General features: G+C 39.7%; 1 protein-coding gene across 12 annotated transcripts in view; it reads left to right on the forward strand.

Annotated features, from left to right (window-relative positions):
- The window catches only part of CATSPERD (cation channel sperm associated auxiliary subunit delta), a 146,558-nt gene extending 120,619 nt beyond the window's left edge, over positions 1 to 25,939 (forward strand). For 9 of the 12 annotated variants that reach the window (XM_056822496.1, XM_056822494.1, XM_056822499.1 and 6 more), the window contains 6 exons: positions 2,629 to 2,681; positions 6,495 to 6,569; positions 8,443 to 8,577; positions 12,656 to 12,839; positions 24,782 to 24,939; positions 25,574 to 25,939. In XM_056822496.1, the coding sequence (XP_056678474.1) occupies positions 2,629 to 2,681; positions 6,495 to 6,569; positions 8,443 to 8,577; positions 12,656 to 12,839; positions 24,782 to 24,939; positions 25,574 to 25,814 (846 nt within the window). In that variant the 3' untranslated portion in view covers positions 25,815 to 25,939. The remainder of the gene's footprint in view (positions 1 to 2,628; positions 2,682 to 6,494; positions 6,570 to 8,442; positions 8,578 to 12,655; positions 12,840 to 24,781; positions 24,940 to 25,573) is intronic. The other 3 variants (XM_056822502.1, XM_056822501.1, XM_056822500.1) reach the window with 3 other exon arrangements.
- The last annotated feature ends 239 nt before the right edge of the window (positions 25,940 to 26,178 follow it).

Here is a 26,178-nt window from a genome sequence, read left to right on the forward strand (position 1 = left end):
CAGCCTGCCCTGCTGGAAGGTAAGCAAAGGAATTCCTTGCATATCTTTTGACCTGGGATGCCTCGGGGATTTGGGGATATCCTGGGGAAAACCTGAATCCCAGGCCACCCAGAGGGGACAGAAGCAGCCCCCTCAGCAGGGTGGGGAAAATGAGAAGAAGAGGCTCTCCTCTTTCCATTGGAATGAGGGAAGAAAGCAAGGTGTTCTAGGGATTTTCTTTCTTCGTTTTTTTTTTGTTGTTGTTTTTTGCCCCAGACTGCTGCCACCAGGGGAGAGTTATGAGTGTTCCTTACCGCTGAACCAGTTTATATATCTATGAAGTTAGCAAAGTTGGTCATGGCAAAAGTTCAGAAGCGGTTTGATTAGATTCACCAGACATCTAATGTGTGACTAGTGCAAAAGCTATCAATAATAATAATAATAAAGCATTTGAACGTTTGCAGAATGCTTTACCTGTGTTATCTCTTACAACCTATGTAGTAGGTGCTGCTATTGTCACCTCCATTTTTCAGATAAGGAAACTGAGGCTAAGAGGAGGTGAAATGACTTGACCAGGGTCACGCAGGTCATATCTGAGGCAGAATTTGAACATTTAGTGGCTCTAAAATAAAGAGATAGAGCTCCTCTCCACTTTCTGGCCAATTATCATATAATATGCACTACAAATTAATTAGTGTGGAGTTGGAACCTTCAGGTTCTGAATTCATGCATTATATATATATATATATATTGTGTGTATTATTGCCCATGACCCAGTATGTAGTAAAAAAATAAAATATATATATGTAAAGTATATAGTGTGGTAAATCTTAGAAGCCCCATATAAAATATGATATATTATTGTTATTTTTATCATATTATTTCCCCCTCTTTTTATGGGGTTCAGATAGTCATGATCTGAAGACAAACTGCTATTCAACTATTGTTCATCATTTTTCAGTCATGTCAGACTCTTTGTGACCCCATTTGGGGGTTTTCTTGGCAAAGATACCAGAGCGGTTTGCCATTTCCTTTTCCAGCTTATTTTACAGATGAGGAAACAGAGGCGTACAAGGTTAGGTGACTTGCCCAGGGTCTCACAGCTAGTAAAAGTTCGAAGCCAGATTTGAATTTAGGAAAAGGCATCTTCCTGACTCTAGGCCCTGGTTCTCTCTTACCTGTATTACCGAGCTGCTCCCTCTCCTGCCATTTCTGGTGTTCTAAGATTATAGCTGTCATTGAATAAGAATAATGGAATTAAAATCAATATCGAGATGAAATCTCATTCTTTGCAGACTCATTGGAAGCACCTCTGGGGCAAGTCTGGTAGTAAAAAAGACAACAGAGAGACGACTGCTCCAGCGTGGCTCAGATTTCCTCTGCTAGCTCTCTTTATTTTGAAAGTGTTTCACTCCATGTGGGGTGGCGAGATTGAGTGCCCAGGACTTGTGGACTAACATCCATTAATTACGGATTCATAAATGTCCACATGGATTAATATTAACATGTTAATTTATTACAACTCTGTACTTGTGGGCAATGATTCTGGCTATAGTAATGCCCAGTTCCAGGACCTAGTTTATCTCCTGAATTCTCAAGAATATTTTAACGTGTGTATTTGCCGTTTGGAGGACTGTCATTTGTTCATTTGGAAAGACTAATGAACCTCTGATGTATAACCATCACATCTTTCCAAATATCATTGGATGCTTTGTGGTCATATATGATATAGTTTCCATCCCTTCACTGCATATATGCATTGAGTCATAAATCTGGATTTATTTGGGCTTCTAGGTTGTTTAGTAGATAGATCACCAGGGCCTGGAGTCAGGAAGACTCCTCCTTCTGAGTTCAAATCCAGCCTCAGACACTTTACTAGCTGTGTGACCCTGGGCAAGTCACTTAACCCTGTTTGCCTTAGTTTTCTCTTTTGTAAAATGAGCTAGAGAAGGAAATAGCAAACCGCTCCAGTATTTTTGTGAAGAAAACCTCAAGTACGGTCACAAAGGGTCAGATGTGATTGAAAAATGACTCAACAAATACCTCCATAAATCTGGACCCCTTAAGGATGACTCTGGTCATTTCTGATGGCAATGGCATGATCTTGAAATGCTCTCATAAACTTCTCCATTTCTAGGATCATAGATCTAGATCTGAAGAACATCTCGGAGAGGTCATATAGTCCAGTCCCCTCATTTTACAGATGAGGAAACTGAGTCTTATGGAAGTTAAGTGACTTGCTCAAAGCCACTCAAATAACACAAAGGAGGACTTTTTGTGTGTTTTAAAAAGATTTCCATAAGTTTTGTACCTGTATATTATATCCTCTGAGAATATTAGGCTTTTTCTTCTTTTTTTCAGTAAGAAAAGAATTTTTATCATTTTTAATATCATCCTCCTCATAATAATTTACTCTTAAGTAAGGCTAATAATTTTTATCAGTGTAGATATACCCTGGTAATACTCTTTGTCAAGGAATGTGCAGAACTGCCTTTCGGAACCCTATCCTTAGCCCTTTCAGAACCATCATTTTAAATGGGAGAAGGTAGAATTTGGCCTTCTTTGATCTGTGTCATTTTCCAAAAGGGGTGGCTGGGGAAGAGTTCTATCCAAGAACCTATTGATAACTTTGTCTTTCTTTGTCTACAGACGGGTCTCATTTCCATTGGTTGCAATTGGGCTAAAAAAATCATCATCCGCAAGTAGGTTTGTATTTATTGTTGCATGTCAGATTATTCCTCCATTAACTAACTGTCCGCAGTAGTAGAATCTAAGCTTTGAAAGACATGGCAAAGGGGGGCAGCTAGTTGTTTCAGTGGATGGAGAAGCTAGTCTAGAGATGGGAAGCCCTAGGAGCTAGCCCTTATGCTAAGCTCTTTTGCTTGGGAACTGATCATTCTAAGACAGAAGAAGGGAAGGAGAAAGGAAGGGAAGGAAGGGAGCAAGCATCCCCATTCCTATTAAATGATATCTTCTTAGGCTCAGTTTAACGTTTTAATCTGTCAAGATCTTTTTGGACTGGACCTCTATCCCTTCTAGCTCTGAGTCAAATTGATAAGAATGCTTGGAAGGCCTTTATCTAAGACGTTGATACAAATGTTAAACATTTCGCAGCCAAGTGAAACATTGCGTTCCAGCCATCCTTTGAAGATCTACCGGGACAATTCGTGATTAGCCTTTGGGTCCTAGCTCTGGCCCTTGGACCAGTTCCAAATGCATCCAGCTGTCCACTCATCGAGGCTACATCTTTCCATATTTTCAGCAAGGATAGCACGGAAGATTCTTTTTTACAAATTCTTCACTAAAATTTAGATAAAGTATATCAACAGCATTCCTTTGGTATATTAGCCCCATCCAAAGAAGAAATAAATGCCGGGGCGACTCCCACCCCTACAGCTCTCGGCTCCAACATTCCACTACGTGTCTACCAGGGTCTTTGAACTGCCTGGTGACACTCATTCTCTCTGCAGGGCTCTTCTCTGGTCCCCTATTGCTCTCTGCTTCCACCTTCTGGTTCTCTATGGGATTACAACTACTGACCAGGCTTTGTCATCAATTACTTTTTCATTCATTCATTCATTCATTCATTCACCTTAAGATATTTCAACTCTTTTTGTGAGTTTAGGTCCACAAGCATCCCCAGGGAGCCAGAAGAAGCTGTCAGAATCATAGAAGCATACATTTAGAGCTGGAAGGTGTATAATTGAAAATCTGTTACCCTAAAAAAAGAACTACATTTCCCAGAAGTCCACTGACTTCCTGTCATTACCTACATACATACATACATACATTACACACACACACAAACATACATATATACATACATACATTACATACATATATACTTCCTGTAGACAGGGGATAAATTCAGTGGGCCTTCTGGCTCTGACTCTCTTTGGCTTGATGTCACAAGCATGGTGGTGGTAAGCAAGGATTTTTAACTGGCTGATTGGCCATGGGCATGTGGTTGGTTTTATTTTGTTACCTTTTTATTCTTTTACTTCTAATGATCATTAATAAATCTCTTAAAATATATTTTTATTACTGCACATCTAATTTTTACATTTATGGCAACCATGAAGGGATTTGAACCCTCTACAAAGGATGCTTGAACCCTCAACTAGTCCAGTCCCCTCATTTATAGCTGAGGAAACAAATCCTGAGACTTGTGCCCTATCCCCCAATTACTATATACCTAAGGCATGATTGGAACTCTGGTCTTCCTGATTAACGGCAGCACCATATCCACAATACTTTTTTTTTAATTTACTTTACTTATTTCAGTATTACTTTAATTACTTTTTTTTTTTGCCTCAGATTCATGCTTCTTGAATTCTATGTATTCTTTAAATGAGTAAAAAACTTTATGGTGAGGGGCACAGAAGAAAGACCAAGGGCTTCTCTGAGGATGCTTCCTCTCCTGTATCACCTTTACAATTCTCTTGGGGCCACCTCTTGCTGGAAGCTTCTAGGTACTCCCTAATATCTTTCACCTCCCACCATGCCAATAATAGTCCATGTAAGTCACTTGGGAACTTCACTTGGTGAAACTCAAAAAGACAAATTGGACTGGTAACACCTCTCCTATTTCCTGCCTTCCTTATATGATCGAGAATTTTGCCAGGAATAAAAGTCACATTCTGTGAGGTACAAACTCTCTTCCTTCCTTCCTCTCTCTCCCCACCCCTATTCCACCCCACCTCTCTCTTTCTCTCCCCCTTCCCCCTCCCCCCTCTCTGTCTCAATCTCTGTCTCCCTCTCTTTCTTCCTCCCCCCTCTCCCTCTTTCCCTCTCTCTCTCCCCCTCTTTCTCTTTCCCCCTCTCTCTCTGTCTCTGTTTCTCCCTCTCCCTCTCTCTCTCTCCCTCTTTCTCTCTCTGTCTCTCTGTCTCTATCTCTCTATCCCCCATCTGTCTCTCTCTGTCTCTCTCTTCCTCTCTCTCTATGTCTCTCTCTCTGTCTCTGTCTCTGTCTCTCTCTCCCTCTCTGTTTACTCTGTCTCTGTCTCTCTCTGTGTCTCTCTGTTTCTGTCTCTCTCCCTCTGTCTCTGTCTCTGTCTCTCTCCCTCTCTCTGTCTCTGTCTCTGTCTGTCTGTCTGTCTGTCTGTCTGTCTCTCTCTCTCTCTCACACACACACACACACACACACACACACACACACACACACAGAACTGGGCCTAGATTCAGAAAGAACTGAGTTCAAACCCAGTCTCAGACTTTTATTAGCAAATCACTTCATCTCCAGTCCAATTTTCTCAACTATAAAATGGAGATAATAATAGCACCTACCTGTGAAGATCAAATGAGACAACAAATTTACAACATTTAGCATAGAGTAAGCATTTTATAAATGCTTCCTCGCTTCTCTTCTTCTTCTGGGTTGTAGATAATCAGGACCAGTCCTCTTGAAGTCATCAAGAGCAACTTCTGTCTTACCATCTCCCTATTTATCTTGGGTATCCAGTCTCTTTCATCATTTTTGGTCTGTTGTTTTTGATCCAAAGAAATGGACACAGCATTAGAATTGAGCAGCTTTGCTTTCTTTCCTCGGTTATCATCATTCCTGCCTGCCCCTTCAGGTATCTCTTCATTCTTTAATATGGTTACCTTACCTTTCCTTGACAACTTCTGCTCACCCCAATTTTTAGCATTCCTGACACTATGCCCAAGAGTCTGTGCCATCTGTCTGTAGGGCTACTCTATAACTTGCCCTTGTAGTCTTTCTTGGACCTATAATTTTAAGATTTTGTTGATCGGTGAGTTCCTTGTGCATCAACATCAGACAACTTTCCTGTTTCCTCCTTGTTAATGTGGTTTCTCTGCATGTCTTCAGAATTGTATTCCTACTCCTCCTAGCATGAGCACCCCTGCAAAATTTTAACCTGTTCATTCCTACTTATCCTTCCTCGGAATGCTTCAAAATCAACTAGCATTCAGATCAGACTATACTCAGATTTCCTTTCCTTCTAGAAATAAATTCTAATGGTCACTCCTCCTTCAGATTCCCCATCATGTTCACTTTGACAACCAATTTCCCCTCGTCAGGGAGAAGGGGCTCCAGCACAGAATTTACCTTTACTAATCTGTTCACCTTTTGAAGAGTGCATTAGTAAAGTCAGTCAATAAACTGGTAACTGCTCTGATTTGGGTGCATATAAAAACATTTGAAAAGCAATCATGTGGAAGACAGATTGGCCTTATTCTAATTAGCCAAAGAGGGCAAAATGAAGAGCCATGGGGAGAAGTTGTCAAGTTCAGATAAAGTTAGATCATGGCCCTTACCACTCTTCTGCCTTGGAGCAAATACACAGTTGCTAAGTTCCTAAAATCAGAGCTATCCCGAAGGGTTAGGTAGGAAGCAAGTTCCTTGACCAAGGAAGTCTTCCAGCAAAGACTGGATAAGCATTTGTTTAGATTGTTCTAGAAGGGATTTTTATATACATAAAGATTGAATCTATCCCCTTTGAAATCTCTTCCAATTCTGAGATGCTGTAATTCTGATGCTCTCTTCTCCATAGTACTTTAAATGCATGTACCAAAGACATCCTGACACCAGTGGAACTGCAGAAAAATTATACCTACATCCTTGAAAAGTAAGTATAAAGCTAATTAATCTTCCTTGCTTTCTATTGTTTTACCTTTATAAATATGTCTAGAATGGTCTCCAGATGCCCAGAACTCCATGATCTAACTTTATCAGCAGCTTAAGATTTCTTTCTGAGAGAGGATTTACTTGTTTTTTAGAAACCCTTAGAATTGATACTGTTAAATTTTTTATGGTTGGTTTGACTTGAATATATTAAATTTGGTTGGACTGAATATTTAATTGGTGGTCACCAGGGATTTAATTTCTAAATTCCAAAATGAATTACTCAAGTAAATGAAATTATGGTCATTTATTTTTACAATAGAAGGAAGATATTAAGGAAGAGAGGAAAGGGGAGAGAGAGAGAGAAAGCTCTGACTTCCTCTGAACCAGTTAGAAATACTAAGACCCCAGCCAGGGGAAAGGAGTCTCAAAACGATAGGCCTTTCTGGAGGTTCACACCTCTAGAAAGGGCAAGGAAATGAAGTCAGCCTTTACACTCACCAAGGTTACCATCTAAAAGGAAAGTAGTCTGAGGTCTCCTGCATGAGCTCTTCCAGGGGTCCAGTTCCACAGCCAAGTGTCTTCCCTCCAAGTCTGAGAGCCTGTCTTCCAGTCTCTCCAAGTGACTGATTGATTTTGATCTATCGATCTGATCTATCTTCATGTGCCTGTTTTCTCTATTTAAAGATCTTTTTCTCTTGTGTCACCTCCCCTAAATTTTAAGTCTACCAATCACAGGAGATGCTCCTCCTCAGGACTGTTCACACCTTTTTGTGGTTAATTCACACCTTTTTGTAGTTAGTTCACACCTTTTGTGGTTAAAATGGATAGATCTACTTTAAATACTGGGTTTACACTTTGGGGAATTAAAATCTAAAAATAGATCAGGGATTACAATTTAAGCTTCCCAACAAAGGAAGAGCTAATTATCTTCATGGTTACAATTAGAGGATTACAAATCCGATCTTCACAATGCTAAACCATACCCTTTTACCTTCAGTCTTAGATCAATACTGAGTATTGATACCAAGGCAGAAGAGTGGCAGTTGCAGTTAAGTGACTTGTCCAGGATCACACTACTAACAAGTGTCTGAACACAGATTCGAACCCAAGACTTTCTTGTCTCCAGGCCTGGCTCCCTTAGCTACCCCCAATGTTTACTTCTAAACAAAGCATCAGTCAGCTGTCTACATCAAGTGCCTGAAACAGAAGAATTATGGCAAAGAGAGCTTAAGTGACTTTGTCCTTTGTCACAAAGCTAGTAAGTGTGGCAGCTGGGATTTAAACACAGTTTTTCCTGACTCCTTTTCCAGGGTTTTTCAATAATATTAGACTGCTGCTTACATCAAAGTGTTATCAAGAAATATTAAATTAGAGTAAGGGGAGAGCTGGGTAGCTCAGTGGATTAATAGCCAAGCCTAGAGAGGGGAGAGATCCTGAATTCAAATCTGGCCTCAGACACTTCCCAGCTGTGTGACCCTGGGCAAGTCACTTAACCCCCATTGCCTAGCCCATACCACTCTTCTGCCTTGGAACCAATACACAGTATTGATTCCAAGATGGAAGGTAAGGGTTTAAAAAAAATTAGAGTAAGGATAGAGACTGGACCTGCGATTTCATTGGTATCAAGAATTTCTAGCTGAGAAAATGTCCTCTATCAATACATTTCAACATCTTCTCTACAACTAGTCTTAGAGAGTTGCCTATCAATCTCAAGTGACTTGCCCAGGGTAACAGGAAGGCAGGAGATGAACCTAGATTTTCTTGGCTTCAAAGCTGACTTTTGACCTACTATGTTATGCTTCCTCTCAAAATAACAACAGAACAATTCACTATATGCTATTGACAAACTATTATTCCTATTTCTCTCCTTATAGGGGAACGTATGACCCTTCTTTCAATAGCCGATTACGGCTCGATCTTCAGGACCAGGCTGTAATATATGATTATGAGGAGCTGGGATGTCCACAACTGGTCTATTTCAACAATCCGTGGAAACCCGTCATTGAACTGTAAGATATCAGAGCATCATTTTATGATGGCAACATTCCCTATGAGGATCTTTTTAGGGCCACTTTATTTTTTTTATCTCTCCTACAACTTTATTTTTTATTTTTTATTTTTTTTTTAATATTATTTTATTTGGTCGTTTTCATACATTATTCACTGGAAACAAAGATCGTTTTCTTTTCCTCCCCTCCCCTTCCCCGCCCCCCCCCCCCCCCCCCCGCCTTTCCCTCTCCCATAGCCGACGCATGATTCCACTGGTTATCACATGTGTTCTTGACTTGAACCCATTTCCCTGTTGTTGGAGTTTGCATTATAGTGTTCATTTAGAGTCTCTCCTCAGTCTTATCTCCTCCAACCCTGTAGTCAAGCAGTTGCTTTTCAGCGGTGTTTTTACTTAGGGCCACTTTAGATTACAAATCCTTATGATGAAATAGAATCTGAGAGCTAGTTCAGAAACTCAGTGACCTAATGTAGATTGAAATGTATTTAGATTTGATTTACTTAGATTTGAGATTTATTTCAGATTTTAGCTTCAAGATAAATTAAATTAATGAGTTCATTTGGTTAATTCATGGGATTCGGCATATCACTTAGGAACATTCATAGGTTCTTCACAGATGATGACATGAAACCTTCCTATCTAGGATATATACCTTCCATTCCACTATAACCAGAAAATCTTTTTTTTAATGTTTGTGCTCAGTAGAGGTGAAATATAAAATATCTGATTAGCAGGATTATAATCACATTTTAACCTGACTATAATATAGACTGTTTAAATCATTCTGTTAATATAAGAGGTGATTTTCTTTTTTTTTAATTTAAATTAATTTATTTATTAAGTTAATTAATTTAGAATATTTTTCCATGGTTACATGTTTGATGCTTTTTCCCTCACTCCCTCCTAGAGTCAAAGAGCAATTCCACTGGGTTTTATGTGTATAAGATGTGATTTTCTCAAATTTATCATTGTTTTAAGTGTAGAAATTACCTGTCCTATGCCACCAACCCCCTCAAAATGCAAAAAACAAAAAACTAGAGGTAGCATGCATTAGTGAATGAGATCTGACCCTGGAGCTGAAGACCTATGTTCAGGTCCTGCCTCTGATATGCAATAGCTGTGTGATCCTGGCCAAGCCACTTAATTTCTCATTTAATTTTTATAACAGAGGTTCTTCGTCTGGGGTCTGTGAACTCCCCCCCCCAAACCCTTACCTTCCATCTTATAATCAATACTGTATAATTGTTCCAAGGCAGAAGAGGTGGTAAGGGCTAGTCAGTGGGGGTTAAGTGACTTGCCCAGGGTGTAATAAGTTATTTGTTAATTAGCTAAGTAATTAGAGATTCTGAATAATAGGAATAAGTAAAAGGAATAAGTAAGATGGTTGTGAGTGGTACAGGGATCCTTTAATTCAGACAGTGGAATCCTGAAGAGATACCAGGGTCAATATTCCCCATAACAAGGGTCACACAGCTACGAAGTGCCTGAGGCTAGAGTTGAACCCAGGACCCCCTGTTTCTAAGCCACCCAGCTGTTCCCATTGAACTTGTTTTTAAAAAAAATATGTTGATAACTCTATTTCAGTATCATCAAGGGGCAATGAGGCAGCCCAGTGGAAAGAGGGCTGGGTCTAGAGTCAGGAAGACTCATTTTTCCAAGTTCAAATCTGGTCTGGGACACTTAACTAACTGTGTGACCCTGAGCAGGTCACTTCATCCTGTTGTAAAAAATAAAAGGTGCTCTGGAGGCTCAGCACCAGTTATAAGCATTTATTAGTGAAGAGAGAGAGTGTGATAGTGGTAGAGAGAGGTCGTAGCCTTTCTAACTGAAGGGAAGATCAGGTCCCAGATTTCAGTCCTGTGAGATCCTCTCCATGCTTCACTGCCAGCGCCAGCCTTGGGAGGCTAGCTCTTCAAGAGTGGAAGCGAAAAGAGCCCCTCTCCTTCTCTCTCTGGCCTCTCAACCCCGCTAGTTCCTCCCTCCATGGCGACATTGCACGTCGATTCTCACTCTGATGCCAGGGGACCCCAGGGCTGGACTCTACTTGGGATCAACATCCTCTAAATAATTTACTTCACACACTATTTACCTTAATTTCCTCATCTGTGAAATGAGCTGGAGAAGGAAATGGCAAACCACTCCAATAACTTTGCCAAGAAAACCCCAAATGGGATCACAAAGAATCAGACACAACTGAAACAATTGAACAACAATTTCAATTTCATTGCTTTTCTTTGTGATTCCACGTACTTTTATTTTATGCATTTAAATACATTTTATTTTTCTGAGAAGGTGTCCACGAGCTTCACCAGAGTGCCAAAGGAGGATCCATGACCCCCCTCCAAAAAAAAAAAAAGTTATAAGAATCCTTGCTTGATGGCCTACACTGGTAGAGACAATTTGTTCACTGAGACTTCCCTGTGCCAATGAAACCACAGATACAGTCTTTATTTCTATCCTTCCTAGCAGCCAGCAGTAAAATTTAGTCCCTTGTTTTATTTTATTATTTTATTTTTTAAAGAATCCTAAAGAACATTCCATTTTATTTTTTCCTTTTTTTAAAATTGAAATTATTTATTTATTTAATTACTTAAGATAATTTTCCCATGGTTACAAGATTCAGTAGCCAGTAGCCAATGAGCAATTCCACTGGGCTTTACATGTGTCATTGATCAAGATCTATTTCCATATCATTGATATTTGCATTATTATTATTATTAATATCAGAGTCTATATCCCCAATCGTGTCCCCATTAACCCATGTGATCAAGCAGTTGTTTTTCTTCTGTGTTTCTGCTCCCCCAGTTCTTTCTAGGGATGTGGATAGTATCTTCCTTTTTAAAGTCAATACTATGTATTGGTTCCAGGGCAGAAGGTAATGAGTTAGGCAATGCCCAGGTCACACAGCTAGGCTACATTTGAACCCAGGACCTCTCACCTCTATGCCTGGCTCTCAATCCACTAAGTGACCTAGTGACTCCTAGCCCCTCATTTTAAGGAAATAATGCAAAGAGAGGGAGGGAGATGGTTCTTTTCATTTCCAAGTAGGACTTTAGGTCTAAAGGGGGGGACCCAAGATGCCAAAGAATACAACTGTGAGTCATAGCAGCAAAATATGTTGATCCTGAAAAAAAAGGGGAACAAGGACAGAGAAAGATCAAGCCCTCACATAGACCCCCTTAAAATTTTTAAATGAAGAGGTTCCCCCCTACTTCAAGACTTCATCCCCAGCATATTTCTCTTTATAACCTGGGACTTCCTTATGGAATAATGAAATATAGACATCTGGCCAGAGGAACAGTACCTGATCCTCACCTTCCACATTTAATACTAGCTAAAAGGAAGAAATCCTATTTTTCTAAGGTGATTAAGCGACTATCAGACAGTTATGGACCTATAACCTGTGGAAATCCACAGGGTAGAATATTCCATATACTTTCAGATTTTTTTGATGTATTGATTGACTAATTTGTTTTCTCATCTTCCTTTTTTCTTTTAAAATTCATTTTTATATGAGATGGCTCTCTGAGAAGGGATGAGGAGGGGGAAGGCATTGAGAGAAATTCTGATGATGCAAAAACTAAAAGTTATCAATAAAAATTATATTTAAAAATTATTGTGGAGATCTATTTTGGTACTTAATTAAAAGCTGCCAGGTTGCCTTGTTCCGTTTCTCGAAAATGTTGGCACCACCTAATTTGGAATCAACATTAATTTTCATTTTTTCATATTTCCCCTCAATCAAATTCAATGTTTGTTCTCATTGATATCAAAACTTAATGAAAAAGCAAATCCTCCAGGAATAGCTAAAAGAAAAATTCTAATTGATTCACTGATTTCCCAGATTTTGACTCTTGCCAAGCAGAAGCGCGGTAAGGGCTAGGCAATGGGGGTTAAGTGACTTGCCCAGGGTCACAGAGCAGGGAAGTGTCTGAGGTCAGATTTGAACCTAGGACCTCTCATCTCTAGGCCTGACTCTCAATCCACTGAGCTACCCTACTGCCCCTGACCTATTTTTTTGTGTATTTGTATATTCTACTAATTTATATATACCTTCTCTTTATGTATGTATACTACAGGTGGGAAGGATCACGGTTTGTGGAAGTTGTTACTACAGAATTTGTCCTGATGGAGAAAAATGGAATGCATACTTATAATTACTCCAAAAATGTTGGAGGGGCTAATTGCAAGTCACAGGCTCAGAATTGGACCTCAGTGATGGCTGCTTCTACTACAAAAAATTATCTAGCGTGGACAAGAGAAGTAATATTCCTCCTTAAGTTAACTGCTTAAAAAAAAGAAAGTGGGAAGGGATAATCCAATCCTATATTAAAAATTGGTTCATGGGGAAACTAGGTAGCAGTGGATAAAGTGCCAGGCCTGGGCTTGGGAGAACCCAAGTTCAAATCTGGCCTCAGATAATTCCTAGCTGTATGAACCTGGGCAAGTCACTTAATTGCAACTGCCTAGCCCTTGATAGAAGGTAAGGTTGTTGTTGTTATGTTTTTGTTTTTTTTAACTCATTCATTCACAAAATACTTGAATTTCACTCAATCTCAATGCTTCCTTCCCATAACCCCGTAATGAATGGATTAGGAGTCAGGAGACCCAGGTTCTAATTCTTGCTTCAATTAGCTATGTGTTTTGGGCAAGTCATTTCCCATTTCAGGGCCAGTCTTCCCTCATCCTTACAATAAGGAAATTATAAATAATCTCTAGCTAGGATCTCTTCCCTTAGCCTGAGACAGGGTGCTACAGAAAATATGAAGGACATTTATGCCTCTACCAACATAGAGGAAGACTGTACATTATCCAAAATTTTCTTGAGCAAGAGTAAAAAGTTATTGAAGCCCCACTCTCAGGGCATCAGAGAAAAGGTTAACAATGATGTTTCATGAAATGGAACTATCCCACAGATCCCTAAAATTCCACACAAGTTCCACTGAGAGGAAGTTTGTAATGAGAGATGAGCACCCAGAGCCAACCCATCCACATTACTGTCTATGGGAATCCCTGCCTCAGAAGGGTGACAGTTGGTGTTTTGTCATCACTCTAGGGTAAAACAGTTCACATTTCTAGAGCCCTTATTTAATTGAGTAACTGAGATTGGTTGATTGCTGTCATGAGTTCACTGGACTTAAAGCTTTGGAATGGTTGTTCAGTTATTCTTCAGTCAGGTCCAACTTTTTGAGACCCCGCTGGGGATTTTCATTTGCAGAGATATTGGAATGGTTTGCCATTTCCTTCTCTAGATTATTTTATAAACGATGAAACTGAGGCAAATACTGTTAAGTGACTTGCCAGGGTCACACAATTATCTGAGGTCAGATTTGAACTCAGAAATATGAGTCTTTCTGACTCCAGGCTTGGCACTCTATTCACTGTGGTGCCACCTAGCTACCCCTAAGTTTAGAGACATTTCCCTAAAGATAATCTCTTTAGCTCATTTTATCACTACTGTGACAAGGAAATCACTTTTAAAAGACTGATATATATTAATTTAAGGTCGCCAAGGAATTCAGCTATGTAATTCCTTAATGAAAACTCAAGTCAGCCGTCAACCTTTTATGGAGTTTTAATTACAAACAGGAGGAAGAAAGGAATTAGAGATAGAGAGATAGAGGGAGAGAGAAAGGGGAGAGAAGGGAATAGGGCTTAAATAACCCTACTGTTTAGGCTGGACCAAAAGGCCCAAGCCCTTAGATAGCTGGGGCAAAGAAAAGAGATCAGTCCCTATTACTCACGTGACCAAAATGGAGAAACAGTCTCAGAGGCCCCCACCTTCAGCTTCCTTCAGCGCAAGCTTCTCAGAGCACACCGCAACCACTCCGACAAACTCCTCAACCCCCTCCTTCAGACCCTGCTATCTTTAAGGAAACCATCCAAGTTCCCTCCCCTCAGTCCTCACATCTACCAATCACCTGTCCATCAATTTCCCTGTGCCAATGGAGGCTCTAGCTTAACCCAGGACCGCCCAGAGGTCTCTGGCTTTGCACATGTCTGTTGAAGGTCATATTTTCAAATAATTAAATCTTTGATCCTTTGCTACAGCCCTTTCTAAATCCTGTTAACCTGAGTAGGGTAGAGATTGGAATAATTAAATTTTGATCTATGCTGCACCCCTTACTCAATCCTGTTAGGACTGAGTAGGGTGGAGATTGATTCCAAGTATCTCCATTGTATCAATTCTAAAATCAATCATGACTCAAAGAAATTCCTGTTCTATGCTTAAGCATAGGTCAAAGTCCTTTCCATTGTTCAGCAAAAGGTTTCTGTCCTAAAGTAATCTTAAGAAGGGAGGAGAAGGAACCTCCCATGCCAATGGGGTTCACATTCCAATAGTCAAAACCCACTATCAATAGGAAATTTTTCAAGTATGAAATTTCCCAATGGTGAAATTTCCAACATTTATAAGTCTAAGAAATTTTGAGGTTTACACTACCCAAGGAAACTTTGGGCAATATCTAAATCTGACTCATTTCTAGTTCTCCATGGAGGAGTCTTCCATTCCTTTGTAAGCATTAGGATGACAATAATTTAAAATATAAGGACAGATGAATGAAAAGACATATAAAGGACAGAAAACTACCCTGGCACCCAGTTGTCAAAGTAAGTATTATAACCCATCTTCTGCTGAGCCCCCTTCCCTCTCTTCCCAGTTCCTTTCCTCTGCGTCTGCATTTTTGTTATCCATCATCTACTATATTCATCCCAGCTATTGCCAATAGCTCTCAGCAAAGGATTCCCAGATACATAAATTTTTCTACTGAAGTTCAGTCTCCCACAGCCCACTGGACATCTCCACCTAAATGTTTCATGGCTGTCTCAAATTCAGCACATCCAAAACAGAACATGGGTTTCCCCTTAAATGCCATTCCTTCAAACTTTTGATCTCTGTCAAAGGTATTCTTCCCGGGAACCCAGCTTTACAACCTAGAGATCATTTTTAACTCTCCCATCCTTCCATGATCTTTTTTATTTTCCTTTTCCATTTGATCTATTCTGCTTTTCATGGCACTCTTCTCATAATTGGATTTTTTTTTGCCTGTTCTTCCAGCAGTCAGTTCTGGCTTTTAGTCTGCTTATGATTTCATTTGATTTCTATGTCTCTCTTTCCATTTGACCAGTTTTGCATTTTGAGCTGTTATTTTCTTTTTTTATTACTTTCCTTTTTTCCCACTTTTCTTGTCATTTATTTTTCTTGAACTCCTTTTTTGAGTTCCTCCAGAGCTTGTGACCAGTTTCCAATTTTTTTTTGTAGAGTTTGTATGTGTTTGCTTGTTTCTCACCCTCTCTGTTGCTTTTGTTTTTTGCTCTTTTTTTCCTCTGTAGAAATTTCCCAGGGTCAAAAGCTTTCTTTGCAGCTGTTTACTCATTTTCCTGCTCAAAGACTGGGAGTCCTACAGGTTGCTGGTCGTTTCTATCTTAGCTTCTGGCTCACAAGGTTTTGCCTGGAGTTCTGAAGGTCCAGGGCCTGGGATTTCCAGGGGTAGGTCTGTGGTGCTTTAGCATGGTGTTTTGCCCTGAGGCTATCTTCATTGCAGCAGCTACCCCAGCTGCCATTGCTGCTGAGACCCCAGTGAGATCCTCCAAATCTTCTAAAGACTCCAGGGGTCAGTCTGCAGTCCTTGTGTGTGTGTGTGTGTGTGTGTGTGTGTGTGTGTGTGTGTGTGTGTGTGTGTGTGTAGCCCATTCTAGAATCCTGAGGCTGCCCAGGTCCTGACAGTTAGGGGTAAAATTTATGGTTGGATTGAATATATTTTTAGTTAGTCACCAGGGACTTAATTACTAAATCTCAATGAATTATTCAAGTCAGAATGGCTTTTATGGTAGTTTATTTACATTAGAGGGTAGAAACTAAGGAAATGAGAGAGAGATATCTGCTCTGACCTGGCTGAACCAGGCAGGAATTTAGAGGCCCCGGCAAGGGGAGAGGATTAAATTTAACAAGGCTGCCAGTCATGAGGTCTCCTCCAAGATGAGGGGTCTCTCCAGAGGCTAGAGACTCCAAAAAGCCAGCCAGGGAAAGAGAGTCAGCCTTTTCACTCACCACGTGACTGTCCAAGGGGAAGCAGTCTGAGATCTCAAGCCTGAGGTCCTCCATAGTCAAATTCTAAGGTGAAGACCTCCTCAAAGGAAGTGACCATGAAATATAAAGGCAATTCTTTGCATCACTTCCTGTGTCTTACATGTACCAATGGTGGTTTAAACTTGGCTTTGGACTGCCCAGAGGGGAAACCAGTTGTTTCTGATTTGTCACTTGTTAGCACACGTGGGTCATAGACCTTCCTCCCCCATACTTAATCCTTAACTGGGGATATATACCTTCCTGGTGGCTAAAATTCTAAAGAATAAGTAGGGTGGAGTAAATCTTGATTTCACAATCCCCCCTGATGATTATTGGGGGACTCTTCTCCCCAATTGATCACTTAACATAATCATCTTGTATCTCTAAAATCTTCTAACCATAGGTGCATACAAAATTTCACCTTCTAAGAGGAAAACTACAATAGTTAGAGATAAGAGGGAAATAGAAGAGAGAAGAAGCAAAGCCAATGTTTTGCTGGGCACATGGACAAAAACCAATGAGGGGGCAGTGCCCTTTTGGCATAGAAGGATACATTCAAAATAAATGTTCATTCAATCTTTTGTTCAATCAACTATACCCCAAAGTTAATTCTGGATCTTCTTGATGTAGTGTAGGTTTTGTAGGCATCTTTCTGCAAACAACTCATTATCTGGATTTGAGGAGTTAGCAAGCTTCTTTCCTTGAAGATTTTTTCTTGAACAAAATTTGAAATCTTGGATTTTCATGAAAATACAACCCCTCTCCCCCGAAGAGGGTGTTGAGAAACACCCAGTTCAGCTCAGGATACATGGTTGAGTTATGAGTCAATTATCAAAAGAAAAAAGCAAAAAACATAAAAGAAAAACAAATGGAAGAAAAATTAAACTTTTGGGAGATAGAAAAAATTCAAAATCAGCATGAAAATATAAAAAATCTATGTATACAAAAATTTGAATGAACAAGAATAAATTCATAATAGGCCATTGTATTAGGGTACAATTAAAGGAATTTCCATCCCACAAGTCTGTAGGACAAAATACAGTAATATTTCACTTACCCATTTGCAGCCAAAACTACAGGAAGTTGCCATACTATAAGAGAGAAAAAAGGACTAGATTTTTGTGTGATAGGGAAGTGTCATTCCTTGGTCTGATTTTATCTTCACTCTCAGGAATAGGGGGAGCCAGGATGATAGCTAAATTTTGATACTTGACTGAGTATTTCACAAATAGTGTGGTACAAGGTGTCCTACATCTTAACATAAGTCAAGCACAACAACCTCGAGTCTCACACTAGGTTCAAGTCCTTTTGTATTGGCTTAGAAGTTCATCAATCCTACCTGGATTGGTTTGGTCCTTTTTGACCTTGTGCTGCTTGGTACAGATTTTCATCAACCCCATTGGGATTGGTTGGTCTTCTTAACCTTGTGCTTCTTGGCACTGTATAATGGCTCTTTTGTTCCCTTCTTTTGGAATCAGACACAATCATTAATCATAGTCCCATAACATTTATCAATAAATGGCAGGTTTCCATAGTCTAAAGCTTTGGGGTATGTGGCAAATATATATTTTGACTTGTATTACTGCAGAATAAAAAATTAATTATTGATAATGTATATTAATATTGATTGATGTAAAATATTCTAATTAAAATAAAAGGCAATAATAAAATAAAAAAGTCAGGAATTCAATGTGTTCCCCAAAACAGTATCCACTTGCCTATGGACTATTATGTTCAATGCATGTGATAAGATACAGTCAATCAGTTTCAATAGAAGATGCTCTCTTTTAATGTGAGCAATGAATCCAAGAGTCCTCTCCAATTTTTAGAGATATTGGAGTGGCTAGCAATATTTGGAATGGCCCTTCCCAGGAAGGCTGAGTTGCTCCAGTGTGCTACAAGTTCTTAATATACACCCTGTCTCCTGGGTTCAGGTCATTAAGTGAAAAGTCTGACAGTCCTGCTTGTACTGCAGCTCCAGATTCATGGAGTTCACATAGTTTGTGCTGTAATTCCTGTATATAGGAAGGAATAGAAGTATCTCTCCCTAATAGTGATGAGTATGCAGGGGGAAAAGGCTTAGCCTAACTAGGTGGATGTCCAAAAAGCATCTCCAATGGTGAGGTGTGTAGATCTCCCCCGGGTCTGCTTCTAAGATAAAATAGGGCCAGAGGGAGAATTTCATGCTATTTTAAATGTCTCAGTGCATAATTTGCCAATCATAGTTTTAAGTTCTTTGTTCATCCTTTCAACTTGGCCTGAGCTCTGGGGATGATATGGTACATGAAATTTGGGAGTTATCCCCAAACAAGAATATATCTGAGATAAAACAGAATCGGTAAAATGACTTCCCCTATCTGAATCAATACATGCTGGCAGGTCAAAGTGAGGAATAACCTCTTTTAAAAGCACATTGGCAACAAAAGCCACTGTGGCTTGGGCTGTGGGAAATGCTTCTGGCCATCTGGTCAATTGATCTACTATGACTAGACAAAATTTATAATGTCCAGCCTTTGGCATTGTTATGAAATCTATCTGCAAGTGCTCAAAAGGTGTGTAAGCCAAAGGATGTCCACCAAAAGTTTTGCCATGAAAGGAGTGTTGGTTATATGCTTGGAAGGTAGAGCTGTATACACTTTAGAGGCTATGGTAGTTATACCAGGGGCTATCCATACTCTCTCAACAGAGTTTATGGTGCCCTGGGTACTAAAGTGATCATTTTTATGAACAGATTGGCAAATTTGGTGATAGAAACTTCTAGGGATCAGAGGTTTTCCTTCAGATGACACCCATGCTCCATTAATCTGTTTTGCTTTAAAGTTTTGCTTCTATTTTTCCACTTTCTTTTCATTATAGGGAAGTGATAAATTTAAGTCATTAGTGATTGTTAATGTTAAAATTAATTCAGGGTCTTCTATGGCCACTAGCTGTGCAGTGGTATCTAAACAGTCATTTCCCCTAGAGAGAGGGTCAGTGCCACCTGTATGAGCAGAGCAATGAACTACAGCTGGAGAGCAGAAAGAACTTTATTAATAATTTCTGCATTAGCTATAGATTTTCCAGCCGAGGTTAAAAATCCTCTTTGGAGTCATAGCATACCCACTGAATGATACATATCTAGAATCTATATAAATTGTTGCCTTTTTATCTTTGGCAATTATACAGACCTGTTTCAGGGCTTTAAGTTCTGCACCTTGAGCACTTATATTTGAGGGTAGTGAAGCTGACCACTCAGTGGCAAATTCTGTGACTACAGCAGCTCCAGTGTAGCATATGCTATCCCTCATAAAAGAAGAACCATCAGTAAATAAGACTAGATCTGGGTTGTCTAAGGGAGTGTTCAAGAGATTATCTCAAAGCTTTTCAGCCATGGACACTAGTGTTTCACAACTGTGTAATAATTCTCCTGAAATTGGTAAATCTGGAGCAAGGTGGCAGGGTTAAGAGTTGTATAGCATTATAAAGTGATATTTTCATTGTTTAACAAGGTTATTTCATACCTTGTAATTCACTGATCAGAAAATGCCTGAGTTCTATGCCTTAGCAACAATGCTTCTACCTCAAGTGGGAACATAATTGTTAATGAGCATCCCAATACTAGATCAACAGCTTTTGTTACTAGTAAAGCTGTGGCAGCTCTACCTCTAAGACATGGTGGTGCTCCTGAAGCTACTGGGTCCAGCAGGGCTGAATAATAAGCAACTGGGCACTGAGAAGTTCCCAAAGTTTGAATTAAAACACCTGAAGCTACCCCTCTCCACTCATGTACATACAAAGTAAATGGCTTGTTATAATCTGGGATGCCTAGAGCAGGGACAGATGGGATAGCCTGTTTTAGATTTGACAGGGCTGACAGGTGTTCTGGCTCTAATTTAAAGTGGTTCAGGGACTGAATCCCTTGTTAGTGCTATAAAGGGGATTAGTAATTTCCCTATAGCAAGTGATCCCCTGTCTACAAAACCCTGTTGCTCCTAAAATTGCTTTTAACTGTTTCTTAGTGGTGGGAGTGCTCAATTTTTGAATATTTTCAATACGCTTGGGAGAAATAGAATAGGCATCAGCAGTCAAAATGGACCCCAAATATTCTACTTTGGGGAGACACCACTGAACCTTTTACTTCAAGATCTTATGCCCTCTTTTATGCAGTTCCAAAAGATGTTTACTATCTTCTTGACATGCTGCAGCATTTGGTGATGCCAAGAGCAAATCATCTATGTATTTGATTAATATACTGTTTTTAAATTTTATGTTATCTGTGTCTTGGCTCAAAATTTATGCAAATAAACTGGGGCTTTCCATGTACACCTAAGGCAAACGAACCCAAGCCCACTGGGAGCCCTTCCAGGTGAAAGCAAAGATATGCCTGGAATCCTCATGTATAGGTATAGAAAAGAAAGCTGAGCACAAGTCCACTACTGTAAAGTATGTAGCTGTACTAGAAATAGAAGAAATAATATCTATGTTGGAAACTACGGGGTGTCTCTTTATAACATAATTGTTCATAACTCTCAAATCCTGTACAAATCTATAGAGATGCTTGACATTGGGCCCCAATTCTGGATTTTTAATGGTCAGGATTGATGTATTGTATTCAGATTTACAGGGAATTATGATGCCCTGGTCGATTAATGAGTTTATTACTGGGGTAATGCCCTCGATTTCCTCCTTTGAGAGAGGGTACTGAGGAATGGAAGGAGGTGGGCCAGATTCAGTTTTAATCTGCACTTGACCATCTGATTTAAGTAAGCCTACATTGGAAGAAGATGTGGCCCAAAGAGACTTTGTTATATCAATAGGTATTTCAAAGGTGACAGGCTCTTTCACTTCCTGGCTTTCTGAGAGAAGTACATGGAGTAAATTTAAAGATTTCTCAGGTACTTCCAATGACATAGAGCCATCTGGAATGCAAATTATTGTGGTCTTTAGTTTGCATAGTAGGTCCCTTCCCAGCAAATTTGTGGGGGATCCAGGCATTAAAGGAAAAGAATGTTCAATGGTTAGGGGTCCCACACATACCATGCTAGGAGAAAGTATTGGGACCTTCAGAGGTGTTCCTGATACACCTACTACATTTAGAGAGCCAATAGAGTTACAGTTTGCACCTGGCTTGCTTACCAAGACTGACCTAGATGCTCCAGTGTCCAAAAGGCAATCATAGTATGAATTTCCCACCTTTAAGATGACATGAGGTTCTTTACTATGTGTGTGTGGGGGTGTATAGGGATAATTGGCATTAAAATATCAGGGTCTGTAAAATCAACGGTTTCGCTCTTTGATTCCAAGGCCCTTACCCCCACCCCTTTCCCCATCATACCTTCATAAAGATGCTTGGGCAGTTTTCTGGGATCCCTCACTCTGATGGAGATTTTCACCCTGGGTATAGCATGAATGAGCTCCACTTTTTATATACTGTTGTTGGACATTTTGTTGAGTATTATCATTTGTCTCATTTTGAGCACTGTCATTATTCTGATTGTCATTATTTCTTTTTTCCTGTAGCTAGTTCCTACAGACCATCATTACACGTCCTCTCTTTCCACAGTAAAGAAATGTTAATTATTTATTTGTGGATTCCTGCAAAAGGGCTATGGTCTCTCCCTGATTTTTCAGTTTTCCTTTTGGCTTGGTAGGTGGTGAGGGGTGGTAAGCCTGCAATTTTCCTTGTACAGTTTTGCTCCCTTATATCATGAAAATCCACTCTCTCTGCTTACCTTTCACATTGTGTTTAGGTGGAAGAGCCCCCTCGCTTGTTCTGCTTTGATTTCTGCCCTTTTGAGATGCTTTTAAAAGATTGGTTTGGAAAGATATTCAAATCAGTTTCAGGATTTCCCTGCTATTATGCCTCCATCTTGTCTCTACCTCCCCTCATTCTTTCTTATCTAAACTTCTATAATAGCTACCTTGTATGTTTTTCAGCTTCCAAATTCTCTTCTGTCTTCTACATAGTTGCCAAAATAATCTTCTTAAGGAATTGGTCCAATCCATGCCTGGCTCAAAAGTTCCATAGCTCTCTACTGCCAACATGATAAAATAGAACGGCCTTGGGTTGACATTTAAGACTCTTGAGATTAGCCTTCTCTCTCATGACTCCCCATAACCCTAAGTTCCAGTCAAACTGGAGTATATATGAGATATTCCTCCAACTTAACCCTCTATTTTACACCTGTGAGCATTTGCACTCACTATCCCCCATAAAAGGTACTGCTTCTTCATAGCCTTCAAGACTCGGCTCTGGCATTACCTTCCCAGGTGAAATATTTCCAAACCTCCCTTCTACAGTAATAGGGAGGTTAGGAAGAGGAGATGGTGTAAGGGGAAAGAGTAAGTTCCATTTTGGATATATTGTATTTAATGTGTCTACTGGACATCCAGTTCATGATATCTGAAAGATAATTGGAGATGCCAGGTTGGAGGTTAAACAGAGATTAGGACCTTGGAGATTGATTTGAGAATTATCAGCATAGAGATGATAACTAAATACTAGGGAGCTGATGAAATCACCAAGTGAAATAATACAGAGGGAGAAGAGAAGAGAACTTGGGACAGAACCCTGAGAATGTGTTCTGGGGGAGGATCCAGCAAAGGGATACAAAGAAAGAGCCATCTGGTATGTGGGACAAGTATCAGGAGAGAAGTGTGTTTCTAAAAGAGAGAGAAGAGATTATCAAGAAATGATCCACAGTGTCAAAAGACAGCAGAGACATCAAGAAGAATGAGAACCGAGAAAAGGCCATTGGATTTGGCAACTAAAAATTCATTGGTCACTTTGACGAGACAAGTCTTGGTGGAATGATGAAGTCAGAAGCTAGATTATAAGAGGTGAAGAAGTGAGTAAGAGGAGAGGAAGCAGAAGCACTTAATGTAGACAATCTTTTCAAGAATAGCTACAAAGGGCAAAAGAAGTATATAATGATATTTACTGGAGATGGAAGGATCAAGTAAGGGTTGTTGTTGCTGTTGTTGTTTTCCCCAAGACTGGAAAGGAATGGATATGTTTGTAGGCAGTAGGGAATAAGCAAGTAGGCAGGGAGCTATTGAAAATATATGAAAGAGTGAGATGACAGAGGGGGACAGTCTGTTGGAGGAGACCAGATAGAATGGAGTGTTTAAACAAATAGAGATGGGATGAAGTCAGAGATAGTGGCAGAAAGCATCTGAATAATAGGAGAAAAGGCACAAGGGGACAAGAAAAGTTCATAGCAAATGGCCTCAATTTTCTTCTGTAAAATAGGAGGTGAGATTCTATTAGCTGAGAGGGTGAGAAGAAGGAGAGTCATGGGAGATTTGAGGAGGGATGAAAAGGTTTGGAAGAGAGGCTGTGGAGAATAGGATAATGAGTTGATAAAGGACATAATAGGATTGCCTACCCGCAGTAAGAGCCCAGTTAAAATTACGCAACATCAATTTGTAGTGGACCCAATCAGAACAGTTGTATGATTTTTCTCCATGATTTGTTCAACAGCTCCTGTGTAGGATTGAAGGTAACAAATGATGGGAGAGATCCAAGGCAGAGCACAATTGGTAATATGATAAGGGGGGCCAAGGATTCAAGAAAAAAGGACAGAGCAGGTTTGAACTATTCACCATAGTGTCAAGATGGGAAAAAGAAGAGAAAATAGCTTAATACAGAGGAGATGGCTACGGAAAGAACTTAGGAGTCACTAAATTGGAGGTCATGGTGAGGTTGAAGAGTAGAGTTTTATTAGGAAGGGTAGAAGGATAGGTGGAAAGTCAATATATTATGGTTAGAGAAGAGGATTTCAAAATACTTGAACATGGTGGTGATATATTTGTGGGCAATGGCAAGATTTGAGGTATTTCATAGGAAACAAATGGATTGAGGAGCTGTGTGTTGAGAGTATTATGAGGGAAAGATAATATATATGTTGACGTCCCCTACTATGCGGGCAGAAATTGCAAAGGGGAGAATTGTGAGCCAGGTACTGACTAATTGAGGAAGGAATGGAAGTTACCTGAGGGTGTACAGATGACAGCTACCAGGATTTTTTATTATGTGGTAGAGGTTATTGAGTGTTGCAGATAAGGAAAGAACCAGTTTAGTGGCAGGGGAACAAGAAGTATGCCAAGGAGAATGATGGGCCCCTTACTAATCCAAGACTTTTCTTATTTTCCTTAGATTTATGTCACCTGCCATGAACTTAACCACAGTATTCCATTGTTATGGCCTGACCTTGAATATCAGATTCTTGGAGGTAGAACAGATAATAGTATCATTTTTCAGGAAAGAAATGGATTTTACATTTTTCATCTTACCATTGTGGATCCATTTTACAGGTCAGTTGAAGTACAAAAGAGTGGGTTAATATTTTTCTAGAGCAAAAGGTTAGCATGCAATTGTGAGGGCATGGCACACAGATATTGGTAAAAAGTATGCAGCAACTTCTTCCCACTCATTTCTATATATCTTTATATATCCCCTTTATTCTTCATGCTGAGTGTTAGGTCATGAGACCTTCCAGACTGGAAGCAATCAGATATTAATGGTGGGGCGACAGGCAGTGGAAACTCTACCTGCAGCAGCATCTCATACTTCTCCCCTCTATCCAGGAGCAAAGGAAGAGCCCAACCTGGAAATTCTTTCCTTCTTTGAATCTTCCCTTAATTCTGCAGTAAATTATAGTCTGAGATGAGTGCCAATGAGGATTACATTTGGGCATATAGAGACAGGAAGGAAAAACAGTAATAAATTCTTGTAGAATCTCAAACCGTTCCTCTCTAAGGTCTTAACATCCTGCCTCCCGCAATTGGCTAGAAGTTCCTGCCAGTAAGAAAAGCTCTGGTTCCTCCACGATTCCCCAATCACCTCTTCTCCCTACTCCCATGTCACAGAGAGAAGGAAAGCACTCTAAAATAGAGACCAAAGTGTCAATCTCTTCTATTCACCTACATTCTTCTTTTTCCTTTGCAGCTACTGTGATCTGACCACCTCATTTGCTATTTATGTCTACGGTGCTTTCCCCCAAAGGCTTCTCCCTGACTATCCACTTGCCTTGCTCGTGATGTTAAGCATGTTGTTTATCCTCTGGCTTGGATACGTCATTCCAAAACTGTCATCAACGGAGAAGGGAAGAGTCATCATAGGCTTTTTCCAGGAATTATGGAATCCATTCATGAAAAGGGAAAAAAGGAAGAGGCCTAGCCATCGCTAGGGCACTTGAATCTAAAACTGTTATTTATTATTAAAATATTATAAGGAGGCTGATCCCCAGTGATCAGTCTTTCAACAGGTTGTTTTCTTGATTTATTTTTAATAAACTCTTTTTAGTTCTCTTTGTCCTGAGTTTTACCTTGTTAATCAGGGCGAAAGCCTAAACAAAGAATTCTCCTTTTAACAAAACAAACTGAAAAAAAAAAAACTGTCTCTAACTACAAGACATATGAGTGAAATTATTCTAATATTATACATTTTCTAATCAACTAAGAGGAAACCTTTCAAATGTAAACGAAAGGCCATCTAAATAATATGGGACTATTCTGTCTCCATCAGAAACCTCAGATTCTTTTTTTTTTTCA

Source organism: Monodelphis domestica, chromosome 3, assembly GCF_027887165.1.
Source record: "Monodelphis domestica isolate mMonDom1 chromosome 3, mMonDom1.pri, whole genome shotgun sequence".
Lineage (NCBI taxonomy): Eukaryota > Metazoa > Chordata > Mammalia > Didelphimorphia > Didelphidae > Monodelphis > Monodelphis domestica.